The sequence below is a fragment of the Rutilus rutilus genome (assembly GCF_951802725.1).
Source record: "Rutilus rutilus genome assembly, chromosome: 15".
NCBI classification, from domain to species: Eukaryota; Metazoa; Chordata; class Actinopteri; order Cypriniformes; family Leuciscidae; genus Rutilus; species Rutilus rutilus.
The window spans coordinates 33,531,617-33,554,351 of record NC_140220.1 but is presented as its reverse complement, the minus strand read 5'-3'; the positions used below and the strand labels follow the sequence as shown (position 1 = coordinate 33,554,351).

The window sequence follows — 22,735 nt, the reverse complement described above, 5'->3', positions numbered from 1 at the left end:
TTCACAATTATTCCTCCATTTTGATGAATCTAGGCAAGTCATGGGATGCTAAAAAGTCACAACAAGCCGCAAAATCACAAAGCAATCAAGACTAGGCACTAGAGCTCTGAAACCAATTATTTTTTTTGCCATCTGACTAGCTGTATTTAAGATGTTTAATTGAGAGAACGGATGAAGGTCAGCTCTGTTGTCATTTCCATGGCAACAATTGGGATAAAAAGATGATAGCTGCGATTCTTCTCTCCTAGTATGTGAGTGATACTAAGAGCCTTCGATTTACATGTAATTAAAAGTCCACTTACAGAAGATTATCAAATATTCATGATCTGTGACAGTAGTGGGAAGAAAACATTTGGAAAATGGGAGAAATTTCTCAAGTGACACAAATTTTAATATTTATAATCGACCAAGTGAGCAAAACTAGAATCCCTTTCAATAATCATTGTTCAGTTAGATTTAGCTGTTTTATGGTGCAATCTCAAATAATCACACTGGGTTTGGGTTTGTTTTTGAAAGAAGTCACCAATCATTTGATCATTTTGATTTTATTTGATTTTAATATACATTTACTCTAGTCTTCAGTGTCACATGTTCCTTTAAAAAGCATTCTATTATATGATGATTTGGTGCTCAAGAAACATTTCTGAAATATTTTTGAAAAACTATACTGTGGAATAATTATTTTTCCCATTTTTATTTGGTAACAATGTAAAAATCTTTACTATAACTTTGCCATTTAAATGCATAAAAGTGTTAATTTCTTTAAAAATATATATTACTGACCCCAAACCGTTTGAAAGATAGTGTATACTGTAGATATATTTCATATATATTGTAAAGAAAAAGACAACTAGGTTTGTTTTGAACCTATTCTTTTGGGAATAGGTTCTTTTGTGTTTAATTAGAGTAGAAAACTAAAATCATCAAGGTAGATCTTCAGGAACTGACATTATATGTATCTTGTCCTTTAAAACAGACTCCTGTTGTGGTGGAAAATAAATCTGCCTTTGACCTCACCTCAGCAAATGAGCATTTACTCTCAAGTGAGGTGAGTCATTAAATCACTTCGGATGGCCTGCGTTACTGATTAGAACAACAAATTATTAGTTTAATTGGCATTAACTTACAATGGGTCACTCCTCGCCCTGCTCGCCGATTTCACAGCTTATTCGATGGATCATTAGTGAGTTCTACATTCTGTGGAAAGTCTTCAACACAGGAGAGGACAAGGCCGTCTCTACGGAAACAGTTCCCAACCTTTGGAGACCCTGGGAACACATCTACTCCCTTTGTAAAGCAGAGAAGGATCACATGCCCCTCTATAATGCCTATGGGAAGTATGTCATTAAACTCTACTGGATGGTAAGTTCAGGTTGAGTATAGACACCATATTAAATGTTTTTATCACTGCATTTCCTTTCAGCTTTGTGTCTCTTTTACGGTTGAATAACTAGAACAGTGTTGTTACAAGAATTCAAGGAAAACTTAAAGTTGTGTTCTCCATTGAACCCCCCCCCCCCTGGAATAACTACATTTCATAAACTCAACCTTATGCTATTTCAAAACCACAAATTTAGTTAATCTTTGGAATACAAAATGATCTTTAATGAATGAGAGGTTCTGCATGGTGATACACAAAATTGCCAAATATGCTATACCTATTGTAGCATTTGTTCACATTCTCCTGCTAGAAGGACACTGTGTCCTTAAGGCAGTGATTAAGTGAGAACACAATGCTTATCAGGGAGCCGAGAAAGTTGGTAGAGCCGTGACTGCTCTATCCTCTGGTCACGGGCAACCGAGAATTTATTTATTTATTTTTTATCTTAACGGCTTCTATTACTAGAAGTATGAGCAAAGACTGACCTGCACGTTGGTAACAATGATTTGTTTGACAGGTGATATCAAAGAACAGTGAAGTAGCGCTCTCTCAAGTACAAGAGCATTTTAGATAAGGCGTATGTGCTGGGCAGTAGTTATTGTGTTGCTGACTGATCTTCTAAGATCACTCTCGTTAATATAACTCCATTAGAGTTAATGATGTTTATCACAGCATTTTCACTTTACAAAATGCACACTAATGAACCATGGACTTTAAAGGCTCATCTGAGTTCTGATTGATGCACCTTTGGTTTTGTGTGTATTAAGATGAGTTTGATGGTGAGAAGATCATTACCAATTGGATTTATTTATTACTGTGTTATATTTACTTTGCTTATATACAGCACATACATAAGTGAATAAATGTTATTTAACAAATGTTGGGTCACTCAAATCTGACTATTTACAATCTATCCAGATGGAATGTGCCATTGTATGATAAACTTTTACTGAGTGTATCTGAGATATTTTACTGTCTCATTAATAATAATGGATGTATTTTTTATATGTGTCTTCTGCTTTTTTAGGGAAGTTGGAGGAAGATTACTGTTGATGATATGTTACCATTTGACAAAGATGATAACCTGTTGCTTCCTGCTACTACAAACCAATCAGAGCTTTGGCCCATGCTGTTGGCTAAGGGTATACTAAAGGTAGCCAGTACTGAGTGAGTATTTTTAAACTTAATTCAAACAATAAGTGTTTGAATTGTCAAATAATCGGTTTAATTAGTTCACAAAACCAGTCCAAATGATTCATTCACAAGTCTGACTGACCAGGTTCTCGACTTCAGCTTACGTGACTTGACACTAGAATAGCTCACCGTGCCAGTGGAGGTTTATTAGTGAATAACAACATCAATTTCAGTCTCATCACAGAAAGCTTGGTTAAAATGGGCCACTTTTATGATATTTTGATTGGCTTTAGCAGCCTTTTAGAAATGGCAGTCTCCATGCATTGCATGCAAAGGAACAAGTACATTATTCCCCGAATTTATTTAGCAGAAGTTTTGTGCATCCCAGAAGAATGAAAGAGTGGACTCATTTTTTTCATGGTGTAAAAGTTTTATATAGCTTAGGAAATGAACCATCTCTGAGACAGTTAATTATTTATGGTTTGAATTAAAATGGTCAGGAAACAAAAAACACAATTGTGTGCTTCCAGAGGGCAATTCCCAATTAACACATAGTACATGCTGTAGAATTCATTACTGCCAAGGTTTGGCTCTAAAGTGATCACAGTCGTGACTCACCTGAAGCCACTGTACATCCTGTTTGAAGTGTGCTTGCGCTCTTGTGTGGCAGTGATAATGATGGAATGGTTCTTTGCGTGAAGATGAACAGTGAAATCGTGCAGATAATTAATAGCTGCCGGACTGGTTGAATACAGCATCCCGTGAGGCACAATTAGAGCATAAGCCATCTGGTTTCTTCAGAGAAAGAGAGCAAGAGGTCACACACACACACACACACACTCACACTCATAGACATGCACAGATCAATGTCTGAAATGACACAATGGAACTGGAACTGAGCGTGCATATTCATGCAGTCTTTATTGAAAGGAGAACCGATGTTTTTTTTTTTTTTTCTGGTATTTTAGGATGTACCCAAACCTATTTGAATGCATTGTATGGCTGTCTGGCTAACAAGTTTAAACTGTTAATGTGTAATAGTGATATGGTTTTCTCTTTCCAGTATTCCAGTCTCAGGCTCTGGGAGAGAGTTTGGAGATTTTACAGTCATGCACTGTCTCACTGGATGGATACCAGAGATCATTCCTTTAAAGTGAGGCGCTCTTTAAACACTTCCTCTTAAAAAATGAGGCCCAGGTTTCTTTTTTTGAAGATTATTTGGTCTGCACATTTTTATCGCTTTACAGATTGATCTTCAATTAATGTTAGTACACAATGTACCACTTATATCACAGTTTAGATATGCTTTATGAATACTTAAATACAGAGACACTGGGATAGGACAAACAGTTTATCTGTTTTATAAATGCATGTTATTAATCTAAGTGTAAATGATTAATCCATGTACTGTATATGTTTAATTTAAAAATACATTTTGGCTCACATTTAGTTCTGCAACCATCAAATCAACAACGGATGGACAGAACCAAGTCCCCACCCTACTTTTTCAGTAATCTGTTTCACTCAGATGTACGTCACCATATTGAAGAAAAGATCTGTCGCTGCTTCTGTTACATCACGACTTAAAAAACACATAGAAACATATTTATAGTAAATTGGATTTGCAATAGTCAGCGCTCATTACTATAGTAACACTGAATTCTTCACTTTATTAAAATGCACTAAATTAAGGGTGTCTTACACGTTTTTGGGAGCTTTAAGTTAAGTTGTATAATTATTACCACGTTCTCTCTGCCTATAGCTTTGTATTTGTCTGTGGTATGTGCTAACAAGCTTCATTAAGCTGTGCTTTGCGATACACAGAATGTCCTTCTTTTCCTCACAGTGTGCACAGATGCCACCCTTATTAGGAGGAAATGGGTTGCAGACACTACGCTGTTGTTCTGCAAACAAATAGCTGGCCTTCAACTGCTGTTCCGGCTTTATCGAGTTACTGCAGGAATGTTGTTGTTGTGAAATTAGCGTGTAAATTTCTCTTCTCTAGTGTTTGACTCTGTCTCTGTAGTTTGTTGTCACTTCCTCAGCATAACTCTCACATCTGCTCTGTTTTGGGAAACACGGCATGGTGTCTCGTAATTTACGCTCTGATGAGTTTCTGTGTTTCAGCGCCTCCTCAAGAGACCAGTAAACACATTTTCGGAGAGCGTACACTCGTATTTTGGAGAAATAAATTGCGGGTGAGAAGAGAGCACACATCTTGCTGTCATATCTTCTAGAGTGCTATCATTTCTTTTCGAGGCTTGGCTGGTGTGTCTATCAAAGTAGAGTCTCCTGAGGTCATTTACTTCATGTTGCAGCCCTGCAGGTTCTTGGAGTCGTATCTCACTCCAACAGCTCACATATTTGCCTGAACATCAGAGAGCCAAGAGAGTCCAAGAAAACCATGTTCTTTTAAAAAATGTAAAAAGTAGCTCGAACAGAGATTATTTAGTAGTTCAAGTCAGTTGGTTATCTTATTATTATATAATATTTATATCTTGAGTGAACTAAATAAGAATACTCAAAACAAGACCTTACTTAGATTCTAAAGTATTTGTCCGAAACTTGTCCAAATGTTGTCCCAACTTTCCAAAAGGGGTTATCTGAACAAACAATTTTTTTGTTGAACAATCTTGTGCCATTTCCCAGCATGCACTGCAGCTAGAAAAAAGTATGTGGTAACTATTTATTCATTTAATTATTGCTTTGCATTTACTGGCTTAATATGCTGCTGCTGTTGCTGTTGTTGTTATTATTACTGTCTGTAGCTGTCATATGGTTGAGAGTTCATATTTTTACTGAATTAATATTTGTTGATCATCACAATGTTTGAGATGTGTGTGCTGAGCTGTGTGTGCTTCTCACTGCTACTTTTAATTGCAGTATATTTGCACAACAGGGTAAAAAGTTTGCCTCTAGTTTTAATAATCAAATAATATTCATGTCATGTAGTTTGTTTTTTAAATCAAACATGGGGATGAACAACAAGGATTGCAGCTGCTTGCATTGCTAAATGCTAAACATTCTATGGTTGCCTTGACAAGTTCAAAAGACTACCTGTTACTCATTAGATCTACTTTAATAGAGCAAATTAGTTGTTAACTTAAAAAGTTGCATGTGATAGGTTAATGCCTTATTGTTTTAAGTTGTTTTACAGTGTAGCATGTGATGGCAAAACAATTTGACAACTTTTCAGCATGAAATTAGAAAACATGGACAAGCAAATGAGTGAAAAGAAACCTTTCAAAGATTACCAGGGATATATAGTCTAGCTATCACCAGACCAAGCTCAATCTTTTAAGATTGAACATTAGTCTGGGGAGTCTGTTCTGTATTTTCTACTGCACAAGAGGCGTGATCAACGGGCATAGTTCAAATGACTCTGTACGCAATTGGATAGTCCTTCAACCAATCAGACCAACCAATCAGGGTGACGTACGATCCTTTGCAGCGAAAACTCCAAGCAGGAAACGTGTCAACAAACGTGTTGGTTTGTAGCATTGATCAGTGGTTTGCAGAAGCAGCAATGGCATCGAGTGATTTTTGGAGGTTGTGCAAAAAAAACATGAAAGTGAGTGGTATTTACACCCACTCGAGCGATTTGTTTGCTAAACTAAAAAAGCCATTGAGCATCGTCGAGAGGTTAAAAGGAATTGGATTGGATTAAACCCGCCAATAGCGCGCCAGGTGGATAAGCCAGGTTGTGATTGGTCCCCGCAGATTTGTAACGGAAGCAGGATAGAAAAATGTACAGGTTTCCAGCCTGAGTTGCAGGGAGAAATCAAATCGCAAACCCAGTCTAAGGGATATACACATGACCATTTAAAAGTTTGGGTTCAGTAAGATTTTTTTTTAAGAATTATTCAGCATGGACACATTAAATTGACCAAAAGTGACAGTAAAGACATTTATAATGTTACAAATAGTTTCAAATAAATGCTGTTCTTTTAAACTGTCTATTCATTAATAATCCCTACAAACTGTACAGAAATGTATGTATAGCGTATTAGAATGATTTCTGAAGGATCATGTGACAATGAAGGCTGAAGTATAACCTGCTGATATATAAATATATAATATGTTTTATATATTAAAATCTAAAACAGTTATTTTAAATTGTTATAATATTTCACTTTATTACTGTTTTACTGTAGTTTTGATTAAAGAAGTACAGCCTTGGTGAGCATAATAGACTTCTTTCAAAAACATTAAAAAAATCTTACAGAACACAGCCTTTTGAATGGTAGTGTTTGTTGAAGGTTAAATACTCAAGTTGAATACAAGCATAATAGTGTGTGTTGTTTGCATTTGTTTTTATCCGTTTAGACTTTAATTCAAGCTGTAGTGATCCCCTGTACCAGTTAATTGAACATTGCTCACCTGTCTCTTTATTGATTTGCCGAAAGTGCAGAGGCTTTGTTTGTTAAGCTTTATAAGTCTCATCCATTGACCCTGTGACTGCCCATTAATTTGATTCAAGCCTTTTGTTATTCCCAGACTTAATAAATTGAGATTATTAGATAAGTTCACAGTAAAACCCCAATTAAGAGATGGAGATCAAAACATTTGACACTAATCTTCCATGTGTTAATGTTGTTCCTAGATCCTGGTATCAAGGGAAAATTTGGGAATATCTGAGGGACAATATTCCTCAATTCCATTTGGAGGAAGAGAGCTCAGAGGAGAAGACCACGACGACAGATTCTAATGTGAACGAGATCAAGAGTGAATCTCCCACTGTACTTAAGCACAGAGGTACCGACCCACACACACATCACAGTCATTTATCCCTTAACAGTGTGTGACATGTCTGATTAAAAGACACCGACAGAGAGAGTAAATTAGAGAATCGATATGGCAAGATGCCTGCTGTGCAAATGGCTCTTTCTTTAAGAGTTTTCTAATGGAATTTTAAAATGGGGCTTTAGTTTGACGGTATAGAATATCAAGTGTTTAACAAGTATTTGAGACTTTTCAGTCTATGATACCTTGTGCTAACACTCTTTGTAAGTTGATATAGAGGCTAATGAAAACATAATTATGATGATTATGGTAAATGCACAAGATTGTCATTCTGAATGTTGCAGTGTAGAAGTTTAGTGGCATAGTGGTAACCTTTTGTTCCTAGGCTTATAGGTACAATGGCAGTATTTAGTGAGAGTAGGGATATTAATAGCTATTTTGCGCTTGAAATCCACAGGGCCTCACATGATCAATCTGAAGCCATGTGGCTACCACTATAGAACTGTTGCGAGTGGAAGGCCTCATGAACATTTTTGATCATATCCGTGCTAGTGCACTCCTAAAATTTGACAAAATGAACCCTTTAACACAGAGGTCTTCAACCCTACTCCTTGAGACCCGTCTGCAAAGTTTATATCTAACCTGCTTTAGCACACCTGAATTTCACACTAATGTGATTTTCAAATGGTCCTGAAGAGCTTTATTAGCTTGTTCAGGTTTATCTGATTAGGGGTTGGAGCTAAACTCTCCAGGACAGTAGGGCTGCGTTCCAGTCCACTTTTAGACACGCACTCGCGAACTTCCCTAAGCACTTCCCCTCGGGGGAATCCCTGCCGCCATTTTGAAGTGCGTTCCACTTCGTGAAGTGGATGAGGGACGTTTATATGGACAGACCCTCGTTCCCTCGATTTTGACCGAGGGAACGAGTCTACTTCATATGTACACTTCAGGCACCTATATGTCCCACAATGCAGTGCGATTGTGACGTCACCACAAATCCCGTCTAATCGCCACCACAACAAACATGTTGGAATGCAGCCTAGGTCTCAGGAGCGAGGTTGAAGACCTCTGCGTTTGCAGATATACAAATTTAAAGGTTATAGTTTCTTCTTGGAAAATGATCAAATATTGATGATTTAATATTAGGGTATTTTAAATGTATGATATTAGGAAGTTGCTCTTTGTGACTGTCACGGAAAGTTATGGAAATTAATAATATTCTAAAAAGTCATGGATATTGCTATAGTCAATCTAAATTTCTGGTAATGCTCAAATTACATCTTCGACTACAAATTAAGCCGGGGACACACTTAACGACTAAGGCCGATTATGAATGTAATTTCTGGTCAGAGATAGTTGCGTTCAGTCACTGTTTAAAATCTGCTCCAGTCATTGGAAACGTCTGTAAGTGTGTTCAGTTCAGTCTTAGAATGTTTCAGCTAGTTGTTTAGTGTGTCCCCGGCATTACTCGTGTGATCTCTATTAAATTAGTTTTTGAGAATCCTTATTCAGTTATCATAAAAGGATAGAAAAGTCATGGAAATTCTTTGATCTGAAAGTGTAGGGACCCTTCTATAGTCTTGTATTTTGATTATTTTCCCTTTTCCCATAGACAGCCACCTGACTTTTTAAATATGAAATAATAATAAAAATAATCACATAAAACCGTTTTAATATTAAATGTCAGTACAGAACAAGAAAACTGAAATTGTCATATTCATAGGGTCTTTAAAGATGATCCTTAAAGGGTCAGTTCACCCAAAAATGAAAATTCTGTCAGTAATTACTCACCCTCATGTTGTTCCAACCCCGTAAGACTTTCGTTCATCTTCGGAACACAAATTAAGATATTTTTGATTAAATCTGAGAGCTGGATCACTCCTCCATAGGCTTCCATGGGATCGAAACTTGCCGGCCCAGAAAATTCACTGACGCTGGTCATGTGTGTGATGCGTGAGCCTATGTGGTGATGTACAACACAGAAGCGCTGCTCTGTTACACTACGTGAATTCACTCAGGCCCACACAGAAGAAAATGAATGGGCCGTCAAGTTTCGATCCCATAGAAGCCTATGGAGGAGTGATCCAGCTCTCAGATTTAATTTGTGGGTGAACTAACCCTTTAAGGTGTAGACATAAAATGTTCTGTTTTTCTTGTAAGAGTCAGCTAAGAGGAAGAACAAAGGCAGAAAGACCATTCAGCCCAGTGCAGCTATCCATCCAAATCAAAGTCAGTATTTTTTGTTTTGTCCTTGTACATATATGGTTCTTTTCCCTTCTCTCCTAACCATACATTATTCAATGTAGTTGAATATTTGATTTTCATACAGAAACTCTCTATATGCGGTCTGAAAACAATAATAAATTGCAGCCAATGTGGCATTGAGCTCTCCGTATAGGGAGGGATGGTGATCTGTTTAGTGAGGCATTATGGGGAAAATGACCCATAAGGATCAGTATGCCCTCTTTGACCACTCATCTTCAGGTAGCACCCTCTTCCGTCTCCATGCATCACTTCTTCTGCAGGTTCATGCATTATGGAGTCAGTGCCACAGCCTTCACTGCCAGTCGTGCCAGATGTGTATCATGAGCATGAATAAATAAAACAACCCCTTTTCTGTGATTGTGTTTTTGTGTGCATAAATGCGCTTGTGTTTTCACCGAAGAAGGGTGTGTTAAACTGTATGTGTGTTTGTGTCAGACAGTGAACAGAGCGCTAGTGTTTTTCTCTCAGGTAGTGTGATCTGAATTGAATTATCTGGCATGGCCTCGGGCGAGCACTGTCAATTCTGTTACTGTACAGTTTATGCCTGAAATATGCAAGGAGAGCAAAGAGCAGCGAATCAGGCATGCACACACTCACACATACACAATGTGCATCAATTTTACACCGACCTTCTTTGAAAAGCTCAGTGCTGTTGTGATAAGAAGGTGTAATTGTCAGTGTGCATGTAAACATGGTTTTCTGACAGGTCTTTGGAGACTAACAATTTGATGAGTCTATTGAGGCTAATGGTTTGCCGTTCAGATTGTCTGTTTTGGATAATTGGCTTCTGCAAGTGAGTGGTTCAGATTACACTGGGATAATGCAATGTTTGCTGCTGAAAGTCACTCTCTCTCTCGTTATCCTTCACAAACAGTCTTCATTTGCTCTATCCTCTTATCTATAGGGTCCTTTAATCCATATAATGAATCCATCCCCTCTGTTATCCTCTCACTTCCTCTGGGTCTTTGATGCTAATTAATGGGCTGGAAATTATAACATGCTTTGACATATATCACTTTGGCACCGTGGCCTAGATCTTCAATGCCTAAAGGGGAATCTCTTATTGAAACGTACTCACACATGATCGCTGTTCATTCTATTTATGGCACTTTCCATGAATAGGACACAAAATAGGTCCAGCACCTCTTAAAGTCCTTTTTTAACAAATTGTAAAAGGTGCTGCTTAATTTGCAGCCCTGATATCACATTTGGAACAAGCCTAAAAAGGGGGTTTTAAATCAGTATTATCAGTAAATCAGTATTAACCCATTCAATTGCATATTCTGATCTCACAGTTGTGAACCCCTCAATAGGGGACCAAAATCAAATTATAATGACAGACACCACCATTTGGTAAGCAAATCAGTAACCCAGATAAATTGATTATCTGGGTTTATAAGGAAAATGGGCAAAGGGTTCGAGGAGTCTGTAGGTAGACTTCCCACACGATCGTTGCCAGGTAAATATTTCTATAATTCCTCGATTTCCGAATTGTTGTTATTATATTTGATTGACCGATGATTTTATTCTATGAATTGGATTTTGAATTATTGTTCGATTACCTGGTCAATAAATTGTAAACATTTGATTTTATTCTGACTGACTCTGAAATAGTTTTCCCAAGTAGATTAAACGGATTCGTATGTTCCCGCAAGTTTTGCGTCAGATTAGTGGCGACTAATATTTGGCACCAATTCAAGTGTACTTGGTTTGCAAAGACAAGAAGTGAATTTCCGTTTAGAACATCTAAATCTAAATCTGGGTGTGTCTTACCTCTGTTTGAATTTAATGTTACTTTATATAAGTGTACGTGGGAAACCACGGCATGGCCAATCCAAAGCTATTATAAGAGAAGTAATGTTGGTCAGCTTATATCTGTAATAGTGGCCATACCTCTACTGAAGTAAACGCTAAGTTAAATTCAAGTGTATTCAATTCCATGGGGTCTATACCAAAGTATCTTTGATTGTGTAAACGTGAATGTGACCGATCTCAGGTACATAGCAATTAACTCTGTTTGATGATCAAAACTGATGAGCTTGTGTACGTGAGACCCGCGTTAAACAGAAGACGTGAGGACCTCTGAGCGACCTCTGAGTTAATCTGGAACGGGTAAAATATACTTAATAATCAAACATTCGCTCACTTTTAATGATGCTCAGATATCATTAAAACCTTTTTCATTTATGGAGTCAGATGAAATAACGAGGTAATACATATGAGAAAATGTATTTCATTTAATCTTGTTGTGTTGCGTAAAAGGAAAGACGCGCAGAAACCTTCCCCGTATAATTGGAGACCGCCATTGGACCTTTAGTCGGGCTGACACCTTGATCTATCCACTCGTTCTTTCTCCCTTTTATTCAAGACTGTGCTCCATTCATTTGATTATGCTTTAAGCATTAAAGAGACGGAAGTCTGACAACAGGAAAAAAAGTTCAGCTTAGATTTTGAGGGCCTAAAAATGACACGTCCTTTCATGTATAATTCTTTTAGTCTTCTTCACACATGCTGTTTCTCTCTTTCTTCTTTCTGATTTAGCCACTGGTCTTATTCCTCAGATGGTAGTGTGTGCCAGTTACCAGCCCTTGCACCTGCTGGAGAAAAGGACCTCAGTGCTTACAAGGATGGTAAGCACGTTTTTCAATCTGTACTATAAACACTACAGTTAAAAAGTTTGTACGTTTTTATTGAAAATGTTTATTAGAAATGAATACTTCTATTAGCAAGGCTGCATTAAATTGATCTAAAGTGTCAGTGTAGACATTAATAATGTTACCAAAGATCCTCTTCAAATAAATGCTGTTATTTTGTAGTTTTCTATTCATCTGAGAATCCTGAAAAAAATAAAATAAATAGTTTTCACAAAAATATGAAGCAGCACAACTGTTTTCAACGCCGAGCACCAAATCAGCATATTAGAAGGAATTCTAATGTGACACTGAAGACTGGAGTAATGATGCTGAAAATTCAGCTTTACCATCACAGAAAATCCATAAAAAAATATTGAAATAGAAAAGTCATTTAAAATTGTAATAATATTTCACAATATTACTGTTTTCACTGTATTTTTGATCAAATAAATGAAGCCTTGATGAGCACAAAAGATTTCTTTCAAAAACCAGTTTTAGACCAATATCTCAGCTTGTTTAATATAACTCTTTCCACTGCGCACACTTGCCTAAAGCTCATTAATTTAAAACCTGTCCCAAATGGTACTCTCCCTCCCTCTATCTTAGTCTCAAGCAATATTTGGCTCTGTTTGGATTAGCGCTGGCTGTCTAATCTGCTATTAAGTTTCTCTTGTAAAATGTCAGTTTGTGGTGGGTGTGTTCTCCAGGCTGATTCGTCTGAGAGTCTGAGGCAGTATGGGCTCTCTCAGCTCTTCAGTCACCCTGTGCTGCTCACCTGCACTCGAGACTGCCCCCTGGTGGCCCCTCCTAAGGCACCCCCAGTTCCTCAATGGAAACTCATCCGCCCCCGCAAGCAGGCTAACATCACAGATGAACCCAAGGGTAAGACGTGTGTGTTTTATGTGTTTTAATTTCTTATGTAATTATTATGATAATTGCTTGAGTTGGATCAAACTGATGTTTATGCCCTTTAGAACCCCCTGTTCAGAAGCCAGAGCAGTTCATTGAGGTTTCTAGTCCCTTCGTCAACTTCAAACTTATGACTATGGCTGCACATGACATGTAAGCTCTGTGTGTGTGTGTATGTGTGTGTGTGTGTGTGTGTGTGTGTGTGTGTGTGTGTGTGTGTGTGTGTGTGTGTGTGTGTGTGTGTGCTGCAAACTAAGCTACCAATTACTTTAAAGGAAAATACCCAAGCTACCCTGAAAACTAGAGAAAGTCACTAATGTATTTACTTGCAGAACTGAATCATTTACAAGCTGCACATCCAGGTGTTTAACTTAATAAAGACCTTCTTTATTGCTGGCAAATTATAGGATGCATTTCCAGATATAGTGTCTAAAATTAAATGTAGCCATCATCAGGGGACGACAACTAGGAACAGTGTGTGTGTGTGTATGCATGTTTTTCTATCCCAGTGGGGACTTCAACCTGAATGCATACTGACTCATGGGGACCTAACTTGAGGTCCCCAGTGAGGAAACACGCTTATAAATCATAGAGAATGAGTTTTTTTGAAAATGTAAAACTGCAGAAAGTTTTCTGTGATGGGTAGGTTTAGGGGTAGGGTTAGTCTAAGGGAATAGAATATACAGTATGTACAGTATAAAAACCATTATGTCTATGGAGAGTCCCCACAAAGATAGTAAACCAGACGTGTGTGTGTGTTGAAGCTTAAAGGAATTGTTCATCTAAAAATTAAAATAAATTTCATCATTTACTCATGTTGTTCCAAACCTGTATGACCTATATTCTTTCTTCTGTGGAACATAAAAGAGAAATGCCATTTTTTGGGAATACAGTTGAAGTCTGTAGTTGGTTACTTCTTCTTCTTCCAAACTCTTCATCTGTGGTGCATGGATGAAAAGAAAGTCGAACAGGTTTTGGAATGACATGGGATGATGACAGAATGGTGAACTATCCCTTTAATGTTCCCGAACCATTTTTTGATTTATCCCACCAAAAAAACATAAAACAAAACCACTAATTTCTGACAATAAATACATGTCTGGCAAAATGTCACACTAAATGCTCTTTGTTCCCATTATTGTTTTACAGAGTGATAAAACGTTATATCTTGTCCAGACTAAATCGCAAACCGCTTCGTGACGATTCATTGGAAAGAACGGACTCAAACTATCTATTTGCAAAACAGGAATCACTTGCTCAGATTCTAAACAGAGCTAATGATAGCCGACAGAAAATGCCGGACATTTGTAGTGAGGCTACTACTTAACACTGAATGTATACACCGGTGCATTTATGTATGTACTGAATGTGTACATTTCTCTATAGGCCCAGTGGTAATAAGTACTTTGCTTTTTTCATATCAATCGATAGATAATGCACAATTTCTCAGATATAACATGTCATAACTGAACCAATGACGTAGCTGAATCCCACCAGGCATGAATTATTTAGAGAGTCTGAATATGAGCTTTGTTTTAACTCCAGGTATTTTTTTTTTTTCAGTTGCACATGTGAGTACATTAGTACATTGAGTGCTAAAAGCAGTAATTGGCTGTGTGGGAGAGTCAGACAGGGACAGAGACTGTGGTTCTCATTGTGCTGCTCTCGAGCACAAGACAATATTCAGTCATAATTAATCTGAATCTCTTTAGAGCACAATAAATGTGTGTTTAACCTCAGAAATTGGTGGTTTTGTTTTACATTTTTCTCAAAATAGTTCTTTTTGTTATTAAATTCTTTCATTTGTGTGTCTGTTTTTAGGGAGCATGGAGGTGTAAAGAGGCGTGGGTGTAACTCTAATCTCTCCTCCTTTTCTGAAATGGATGATAGTGAAGATGGCCACGCTCGGAATGACATCACCCAGAACAGCCTTAATACACTAGACATCACTGAAACCACTGAGGTATGCCTAAGGGAAATGGATATGCTGTCTTAAATTGCAAATATTAGGTGATGTGCACTACCATTTAAAAATTTGAGGTCAGTGATATTTTGTAATGTTTTTAAAAGAAGAGTGTTATGCTCACCAAGGCTGCATTCATTTGATCAAAAATACAATACAAAAAACATTTTTAGCAGCCATTACTCCAGTCTTTAGTGTCACATGATCCTTCAGAAATCATTCGGATCATTTTTGATCAATTTAATACATCCTTGCTGATTAAAAGAATAAATGTCTTTCAAATCTTACTGACCCCAAACTTTTAAACGGTAGTGTTTGTCGTATGAATGGTGACTGGTCTCTCGGAACAGATTCAGTCAAGGGTTCGACTGTACTCCAGGGGTTGCACTGTTGATGCCCAGCATTCTGGCAGTGTATTTCAGTTTATGTCATCTGTACAAGCAGTGTGCATCAAAATGTTCTGTTCTCTGGCTGCAGTGCGGCTGGTGGCCGGGAGGCCGAGACAGGCTATGACATCCTCTAACGCCTCTCTCTTTCCAGCTCCAATGTCACTCTGCCTGTCTCTCTAATCAAGAGAGCGCCACTGGCAGATCCAGTATTAGAGAGATGGAGAAAGAGAGAGAGTGGTAAAACACACGTGCCTCTTTACATAAAAGGACAGGTCGTGTCCTCGGAATGTATAAAAAGCAGCACAATTAGCCTGTCAGTCATCAGAGTGGATGTCTTACAGGGGGGTCAGCTGAGATCGCACTGAGACTGATAGCTTCCATGTAGTTTGTAAGATAATTGTCCAAGTGTGTGTGCCTGTGGGATCTAATAGCATTGCTGTACCCTTACAGGAATAGTTCACCCAAAAAGAAAATCATCAGTGTCATTTTTTTTACTTACATTATTTACAGTTTTTCCAAATCCACATGATTATTTATCCTGTCCACTCATAATGAAAGTGAATGAAAACTGGGTCTGTCAAGCTGTAAAATCACAATAAAAACACAGTGAAAAAAAGAAAGAAAGAAGAAGGTCTAAATGACTCCCGGTCACTTATTCGAAGTTGAATACATTTTTGGTCTTTTTCTCACACAAAACTAAGTGGTTATTCACTGAAAATTATAACATCCAGTCTTTTTACAGTGTTGTTATTGTTAACTAAAACTAAAGCTATTCAAATATTTTTGATCATTTATGTAATTGTAATAAAGAACTTAATTGAAGCTACACTATGTAACTTTTAGCCTTCTAGCGGTTGATGCGTAAAACTACAACTATACTATCGGAGGAACATTGTTTTGTGCTCCAGCTCTGCTATTTTTCGCAAATGAATCTGATGGTGCCCATGGTTACAGGTGATTGCCTTACTTTAATTTTTAATTTTATTGCTTTAGAACTCCCCCAACAATCTGAATAATATCTCTTATGAACAGGTAAGCAGCTTATATGCCGCTGTTGTTTTGACTTGTTGAAATAAAAAAATAAAAAAATGTTACAAAAGCAACATTGACCTTAGTCACAATGATTGCTATTCATACTGAGATAAAACTGTGTAAATAATTACAACTTGGCTTGGCTATTTATTTATGGGCAAATAGACCAAAGTAGCAACTGGCTTATAGATTGGCTGTGTTATTATCAACATAATTGTTTTGTGAACCTAGTCAATGAACAGCAAATGTGATTAGAGGTTCATTTGTTGTGGCTTCAAGCTACTATGACCAGGGTCGGATTAACACACAGGCCTACCAGGCACGTGCCCAGCTTGGACTTGGATGATTTAGACTTATTATTGAGTTTTTGATAATGTTGTAAGCTGAATTCGGTAAACAGGAGCAGTTTTACCACAGTAATGTGTGGAATGCACTCTGAGGTGTTTACTGCCATGTATAAAACATTCACTCTTTATATAGCTAGATACTGCTGCTTCTCTTCTCTTCTCTTCTCTTCTCTTCTCTTCTCTTCTCTTCTCTTCTCTTCTCTTCTCTTCTCTTCTCTTCTCTTCTCTTCTCTTCTCTTCTCTTCTCTTCTCTTCTCTTCATCAGTGCAAGTTCTCTTCTCTTCTCTTTCACATTGTCTCCTTGGTGAGTCACAGTCTATCTCTGAATCACTGGTGCTGTCGTTCGTTAGATGTGGCATAGAGAGAGCCCCTAATTGTCCTCCACATTTAAATTGCACAGTCGGACGACTCCTCAGGCTTTAAAAGGCTTTTCTAAGTGACACGAGGTTGGGGCTCAATCATGGAAAAAAAGCACATTGGAGAAGTTTCTGAGGCCTTCCGCTGGATTGTTTCCATGGCACCACACTGTTACTTAAAGGGTAAAAAAAAGTTACATTTGAATAGTTTTACAAAAAGGTGTCTCAATTAGCGGGTAAAGACTGACATGCTAATTAAACCCGTGTCTTCTAATCCTGTCACCTTCCGAGTGCCCTTAATGTTTATGGCATTTGGTCTCCTGTGAGCAGTTAATTGAAGGAGAAAGCCCTCTCTGGTGCGAGTCCAGATGTCAGATTAGAGGATTTCTCATTGTGCTCTGGAAGCCAAACAGGCTCAGCGCATGCTGTCTGGATGAATATGGACGTTCTCTGTCTCCACTGCTTTCCTCTGCCCTCCTCTGCCATGTCTCTCCCAGCTCACTATGTACACTTTTTAATCCCTCCATTTCCCCCCAGGTAACAGCAGAGGACAAAAAAAAGGACGACAGCATCGCCAACGGTAAGACTTGTTTCCATGAGCAATGCCACTGCACAGTCCACATTGTCACTCAAACACTTATCGTAAACTGTAATGTATCATAGATGTTACATATCTCAGTTAGCAGTTACAAAAAGTTACAATTTTGAAGTTGAAAGCTGATCGTGAGCTAAATATATTTATTCACATAAACCGTGCCATCATTTATGCGCTTTTTTTCCACTTGGAATATTGGGAAAGCATTACTCATTTTCAATTGAGTGCTTCTGTAACAATCTGCAATAGAAATGAAAGTGAAGTGAAAGAATGAATTTGAAAAGGCAGACGATAATTCGCCTCACTTATATCCCTCCAGTCATTGTTTAGCCATCAGAGCAGCGAGGCTAATAGCTGCTGTAATGATATGATAGCTGGCTGCCTTCACAATTTCACTTTCTCGTTTATCCCACTCTTCCTCCATCCAATCCGTCTTCTTTTCATCAGCACAAACACAGATGCACACACACACAGACGCATGGCATCATCTCTATCTCTGTGATCATGATCGTGCACTCGCCCCTCATCACGACAGGCCAATTATGTGCTTTCCCAGAGAGCCCAGTGTGTTGCTTAGTAACACCTGTGGATAAGTAAATGGAGTGAATGGCTTTGCTATGGCGTCTATATTCATTATGTGGTTTAATACGTCAGAACACCACACTGAGTGTAATGAGTTAAAGCTGCAATATATAACGGTATTTCACTTAATTGTCATAAAGAATCGAGTGACACCAGTGAAAGAGCATTTATAAATTCAATATGGTGCAACTGATTGGTTTAATGAGCTCTACTGATTGGCACCACTGAGATAATCATGGTATCCTCATGAAAAGTCTTTTTTTAAAGACCGCCTGTGGTGAAAATCAAGTTTATATGTGTATGTGGTGTTTTGAATATGCTATAGGCCTAAGACAAACCATGTGCAAATTCATAAGTCAACACTATTGCTGAGTATTTTCTTCTTAAAACTGCTGTGAACCAAAGACAGTCTCAAAAACGTGGTTTAAAATCAGCAGTCGTTCTGTACGTCACAAATGCCGTTGTAACCAATCCCGTCACGAGGGGGGCAGGCTTTAGCATATCGGTAACTATGCTGCGAAGCAGGGGAGTCTCAAGAGCCAGGTTATCCCGGTATATTTTTCTATTGATATGAAAAATCGGGTACATTTAGCAATATAGCGGGTGGATCTCGGAACTGGTGTGAGTGAGTGGAGGCGGGGACTAATAATATGCATATTCGTGAATCCACGTATACTAAGGGTGCTTTCACATCTGTAGTTTGGTTCATTTGGTCCGGACCAAGGGTGAAAAATTATACTTTGTAGCATTTGTCTGGCGTTTTGGTTCCTTTTCACACCACACTTATTGCTTTGGTCCGAATCAGTTCATGAGTTGATGAAACGAACCAAAATGTAGTCACGTGACAACATCCACATCACTCATTGGCCAGATGTGTCTTGAATGTATTTCCATAACTGCACTTCGATTGGACAGAATTAACGTGCGGGAAAATTCCAACAGAACTCCCGGAAGTAAACAAAGAGGAGGAAAATCCGGCAGACAGATAACACGCCGCTTTTACTATGGAGAGACGACTGCGTGGGCTAAACTTGGGAGTTTTTGAAAGTTGGGACCTAATATGGTCATCAGACCAAATTTCTATGAGGCTCCGCACCTCCTCACAACTCGTTTGTCCGTGAGCTGCCATGCTAAAAGAGCAATCTGTCAACAAACATTAGTCCTCATCCCATAATGCACAGCGCAGCTGACTACAGCTGCTGGTTTAGTCCAAAAATGCACAGTTATTTGGCAGTTGGGTCTGTTCGAGGTCGGACATGTTCTCACCACAAACGAACCGCTCCAGAATCCTCTTTGAGGAGGTCTCGGTACGCTTGTTTGGTCCACTTTTGGTGCGCACCGAGTGCGATTGCTGCATTCACACCTGCCCAAACGAACCGCACCAAGGGGGACAACGAACTCTAGTGCGATTCAACCGAACTAAATGAGGCAGGTGTGAAAGCACCCTAAATGAAGCAAGGCTGTAGAGTTACATTCAAGCGTAACAGTAGTTCAACTGTTCCCTGCACAGAAGTCCCTGTCTGCCTAGATAGTCAATCTCTCCAAGAAAACTAATATATCCTAAAAAAAGAAATAGCTTAGGCTGGTTTTAAAATGTTGTTTTTTCTTTCTTTTAAGAGTAGTTGCTCGATTATTGTTTAACATCCTTTCTGTCATCATGAAATGGAAATTCACCCCATCTATTTTCTAAATGACTGTAATTGATCTTATTGTAAACGATTCTTCCATGTTTCCATTTTCTTTTTTTCTTTTTGACCTTTTTAATCGAATGGCCATGACTTTAACTTATCTCTGGTGACTTATGACAATCAAAATATCAGCAAAAACTCACCTCTTACTTAAAATCATTGGTAAGCTGTACTAAGCTCACATTCAGATCTGCCTCTATCCAATAATAAACCGATGGTTGATGGTTGGGGAACCAAGTTGTTTGTTCGTCACAGTGACAGTACTGAAGAAAAAATGTGTCACAACTTCCATTTCATCTCAACTTGAAGTCCCATTATTAGGTCCTGTGTAATGCTAACTGTACAATGTTAAGTAATTAAGATTGTCAATAAGATTTTTTTTACAGATTTCTCTTGATTTATTTCCATAAATGTTTGAAAAGGTTTGTAAAAAAGTGAAGCAAACAAAATAGCTTTTATTGTATGGATGTACAGTAGTAGCCATGCTAACATAGTACCTCTCTATATTTATTCTCATTTCAAACATCTGTGCAGGAAATTACAAATCACTTCAGGCCTTTGTTATTGCATATCATGTGTAATACAGCGTTACTATTTCAGCATTGAAAAAGGCAAGGTCATGTGTTTGTGTATTCCTGCCAGCATTTCATTGCTTACTTGGTTTGTAATAGACTGTTGTATAACATATTTTTTTCAATCTCCAAGATACGGAAGTAGTAGAGTCAACTTCAGGCCCTGACAAGGAGACGGATGAAAAAGATAAGGAGAGGGTGCAGACACCCAAGGAATCCAGTGCTGCATTGCTTCAGTCCCAGGATGCATTAGCTTCAGACAAACCCCTGCTGCTGGAGACCTGGGTGGACCTGCACAACTTCACTAAATGCTTCCAGTAAGGGTCTATCATCTTCAGAAAAAGCCTAAGCCATATTATGCTAATCCTTTGCTATTTTGTCACATTAACTCCTCATGTTCTTAAGTTCCTATTAAGCTGCAGGCTGAAATATGCTAATAATCATATGTTTTGTAGGACGTTGCTGATTTTCCACAAGCCAAACAAATATGTTCATCAATGCAGGACATCACACTTTAAGGTAGGGTTTTGAAGGAAAAGACTATATCAAGTGTGCCTGAATATTAAGATTTTGACTAGTTTACACTAACAATACATTGATATTTTGACGAATTATTACAATTCAAAGTAACCTTTTTTTTTTTTTATCATCAATTTATTCCTGTGATGATTCCTAGTCTTCAGTGTCACATGATCCTTCATAAATCATTCTAATATGCGAATTTGGTGCTCAAGACACATTTCTTATTATCTATTATTATCAATGTTGAAACAGTTGTGCCACTTAATAATTTTTGTGGAAACCGTGAGTATTTTTTTCAGGATTCTTCAATGAATACAAAGTTCAAGAGAACATTAGAAATAGAAATCTTTTGTAATTATAAATGTCTTTACTGTCACTTTTGACTGTTATATGGATATGTAAATCTCTTGAGGATTGATACAGTCAGCAACATATACATAACCATTTACTGGGGGCAAGATTTTATGTTCACCATTACTTATTCTTAGCTTTATTTGTCAAGTGCACTGTCTAAAAAAGTGGCACTTTAAACAAACATTTTATTTAATCAATAAATTAAAAAAATATATCTAAATCTATTTCTCTGTTAAATTCGTAATTTTCCAGTAGGAATGAGTGTGCGTAGCTATAGTAACTGGAATTTGTTTTCCCCTACAGGTGGGCTGGGACCCTTGCTGACTGTATCGATGACATTCAGAATGCATTATCATAAAAACACCTAATACAAGATTGAACTAAACCTGTTGTTGTGGCATTTGTAATGGAGCTTGGTATAATTATGGTATCTGTGGTGGGAGGGATGTGTTGTGTTAGGAAAGAACATGAAAGTGACTCAATTCTCTGTTAGAACTCCGTCTCCTCTCGACTGTCTGCTACTGCATTGTCCAACGCTGTGGCCTCCACCCACTCCGTGGCCGCTCCTGCTAGACAACCTGATTCGACTGGAATTGCTTACACAAAGGTACACACACACTCTCTCTCTCTCTCTCTCTCTCTCTCTCTCTCTCTCTCTCTCTCTCTCTCTCTCTCTCACACACACACACACAATGGGTGGTTTTCGATAACCATGCTGTTTTTGCTCTTCTCTCTCTGTTGTGCTGTAATACTTTTTTTTTTAAACCTTATCCCTTGAGAACATGTGGTTTGATTTAATATTTGGTAATTACTGTGAGTGTGAATTTATGTAATGGTGTGTGTGTATTCTATTGTCTCCTGAGATAAATGCAAAGCTGAAACACAATAATATGTGCTGATGCTGCCCCATTCTGTCTATTGTTTTTCCTTGTCTCAGTCTGCAGATGGAAGGGGGACTCACTTCCTGTTTGTTGATAACCTGTTACCCACAGAAATTGTCATTGGGTTCTCAGCTTTAGTGCACTGGGGAGCGAGTGTGGAAGAGAGTAAGGACACATGGACATGCTGTACACGCTCAGTTTGTCTTTTCACAACAACAAGGATCCAATCTAATGTGTGTGTCTATTGTGTGCTCAGAAAAGGAGTCATCAACCAGGCCTGGTTCTTTAACAGCTAAGCCTTTCTCGTGGAAGAGCATTGTCTCTCAACTCCCCGTGGTGCAGATCCAAACCACTGCTAGTAAAGCTGTCTTACTCTCGCTTCCTCCTGG

The 22,735-nt window shown here is 38.1% G+C and overlaps 1 protein-coding gene across 1 annotated transcript in view; it reads left to right on the top strand.

Annotated features, from left to right (window-relative positions):
- adgb (androglobin) overlaps nt 1–22,735 on the top strand; it is a 42,350-nt gene that overhangs the window by 2,486 nt on the left and 17,129 nt on the right. The window contains exons 4-18 of the mRNA XM_084432752.1: nt 977–1,048; nt 1,165–1,362; nt 2,409–2,548; nt 3,579–3,668; nt 7,119–7,270; nt 12,065–12,153; nt 12,864–13,038; nt 13,131–13,218; nt 14,887–15,028; nt 17,690–17,732; nt 20,723–20,906; nt 21,045–21,108; nt 21,959–22,072; nt 22,403–22,511; nt 22,603–22,735. Of these exons, the coding sequence (XP_084288878.1) occupies nt 977–1,048; nt 1,165–1,362; nt 2,409–2,548; nt 3,579–3,668; nt 7,119–7,270; nt 12,065–12,153; nt 12,864–13,038; nt 13,131–13,218; nt 14,887–15,028; nt 17,690–17,732; nt 20,723–20,906; nt 21,045–21,108; nt 21,959–22,072; nt 22,403–22,511; nt 22,603–22,735 (1,793 nt within the window). The remainder of the gene's footprint in view (nt 1–976; nt 1,049–1,164; nt 1,363–2,408; nt 2,549–3,578; nt 3,669–7,118; nt 7,271–12,064; nt 12,154–12,863; nt 13,039–13,130; nt 13,219–14,886; nt 15,029–17,689; nt 17,733–20,722; nt 20,907–21,044; nt 21,109–21,958; nt 22,073–22,402; nt 22,512–22,602) is intronic.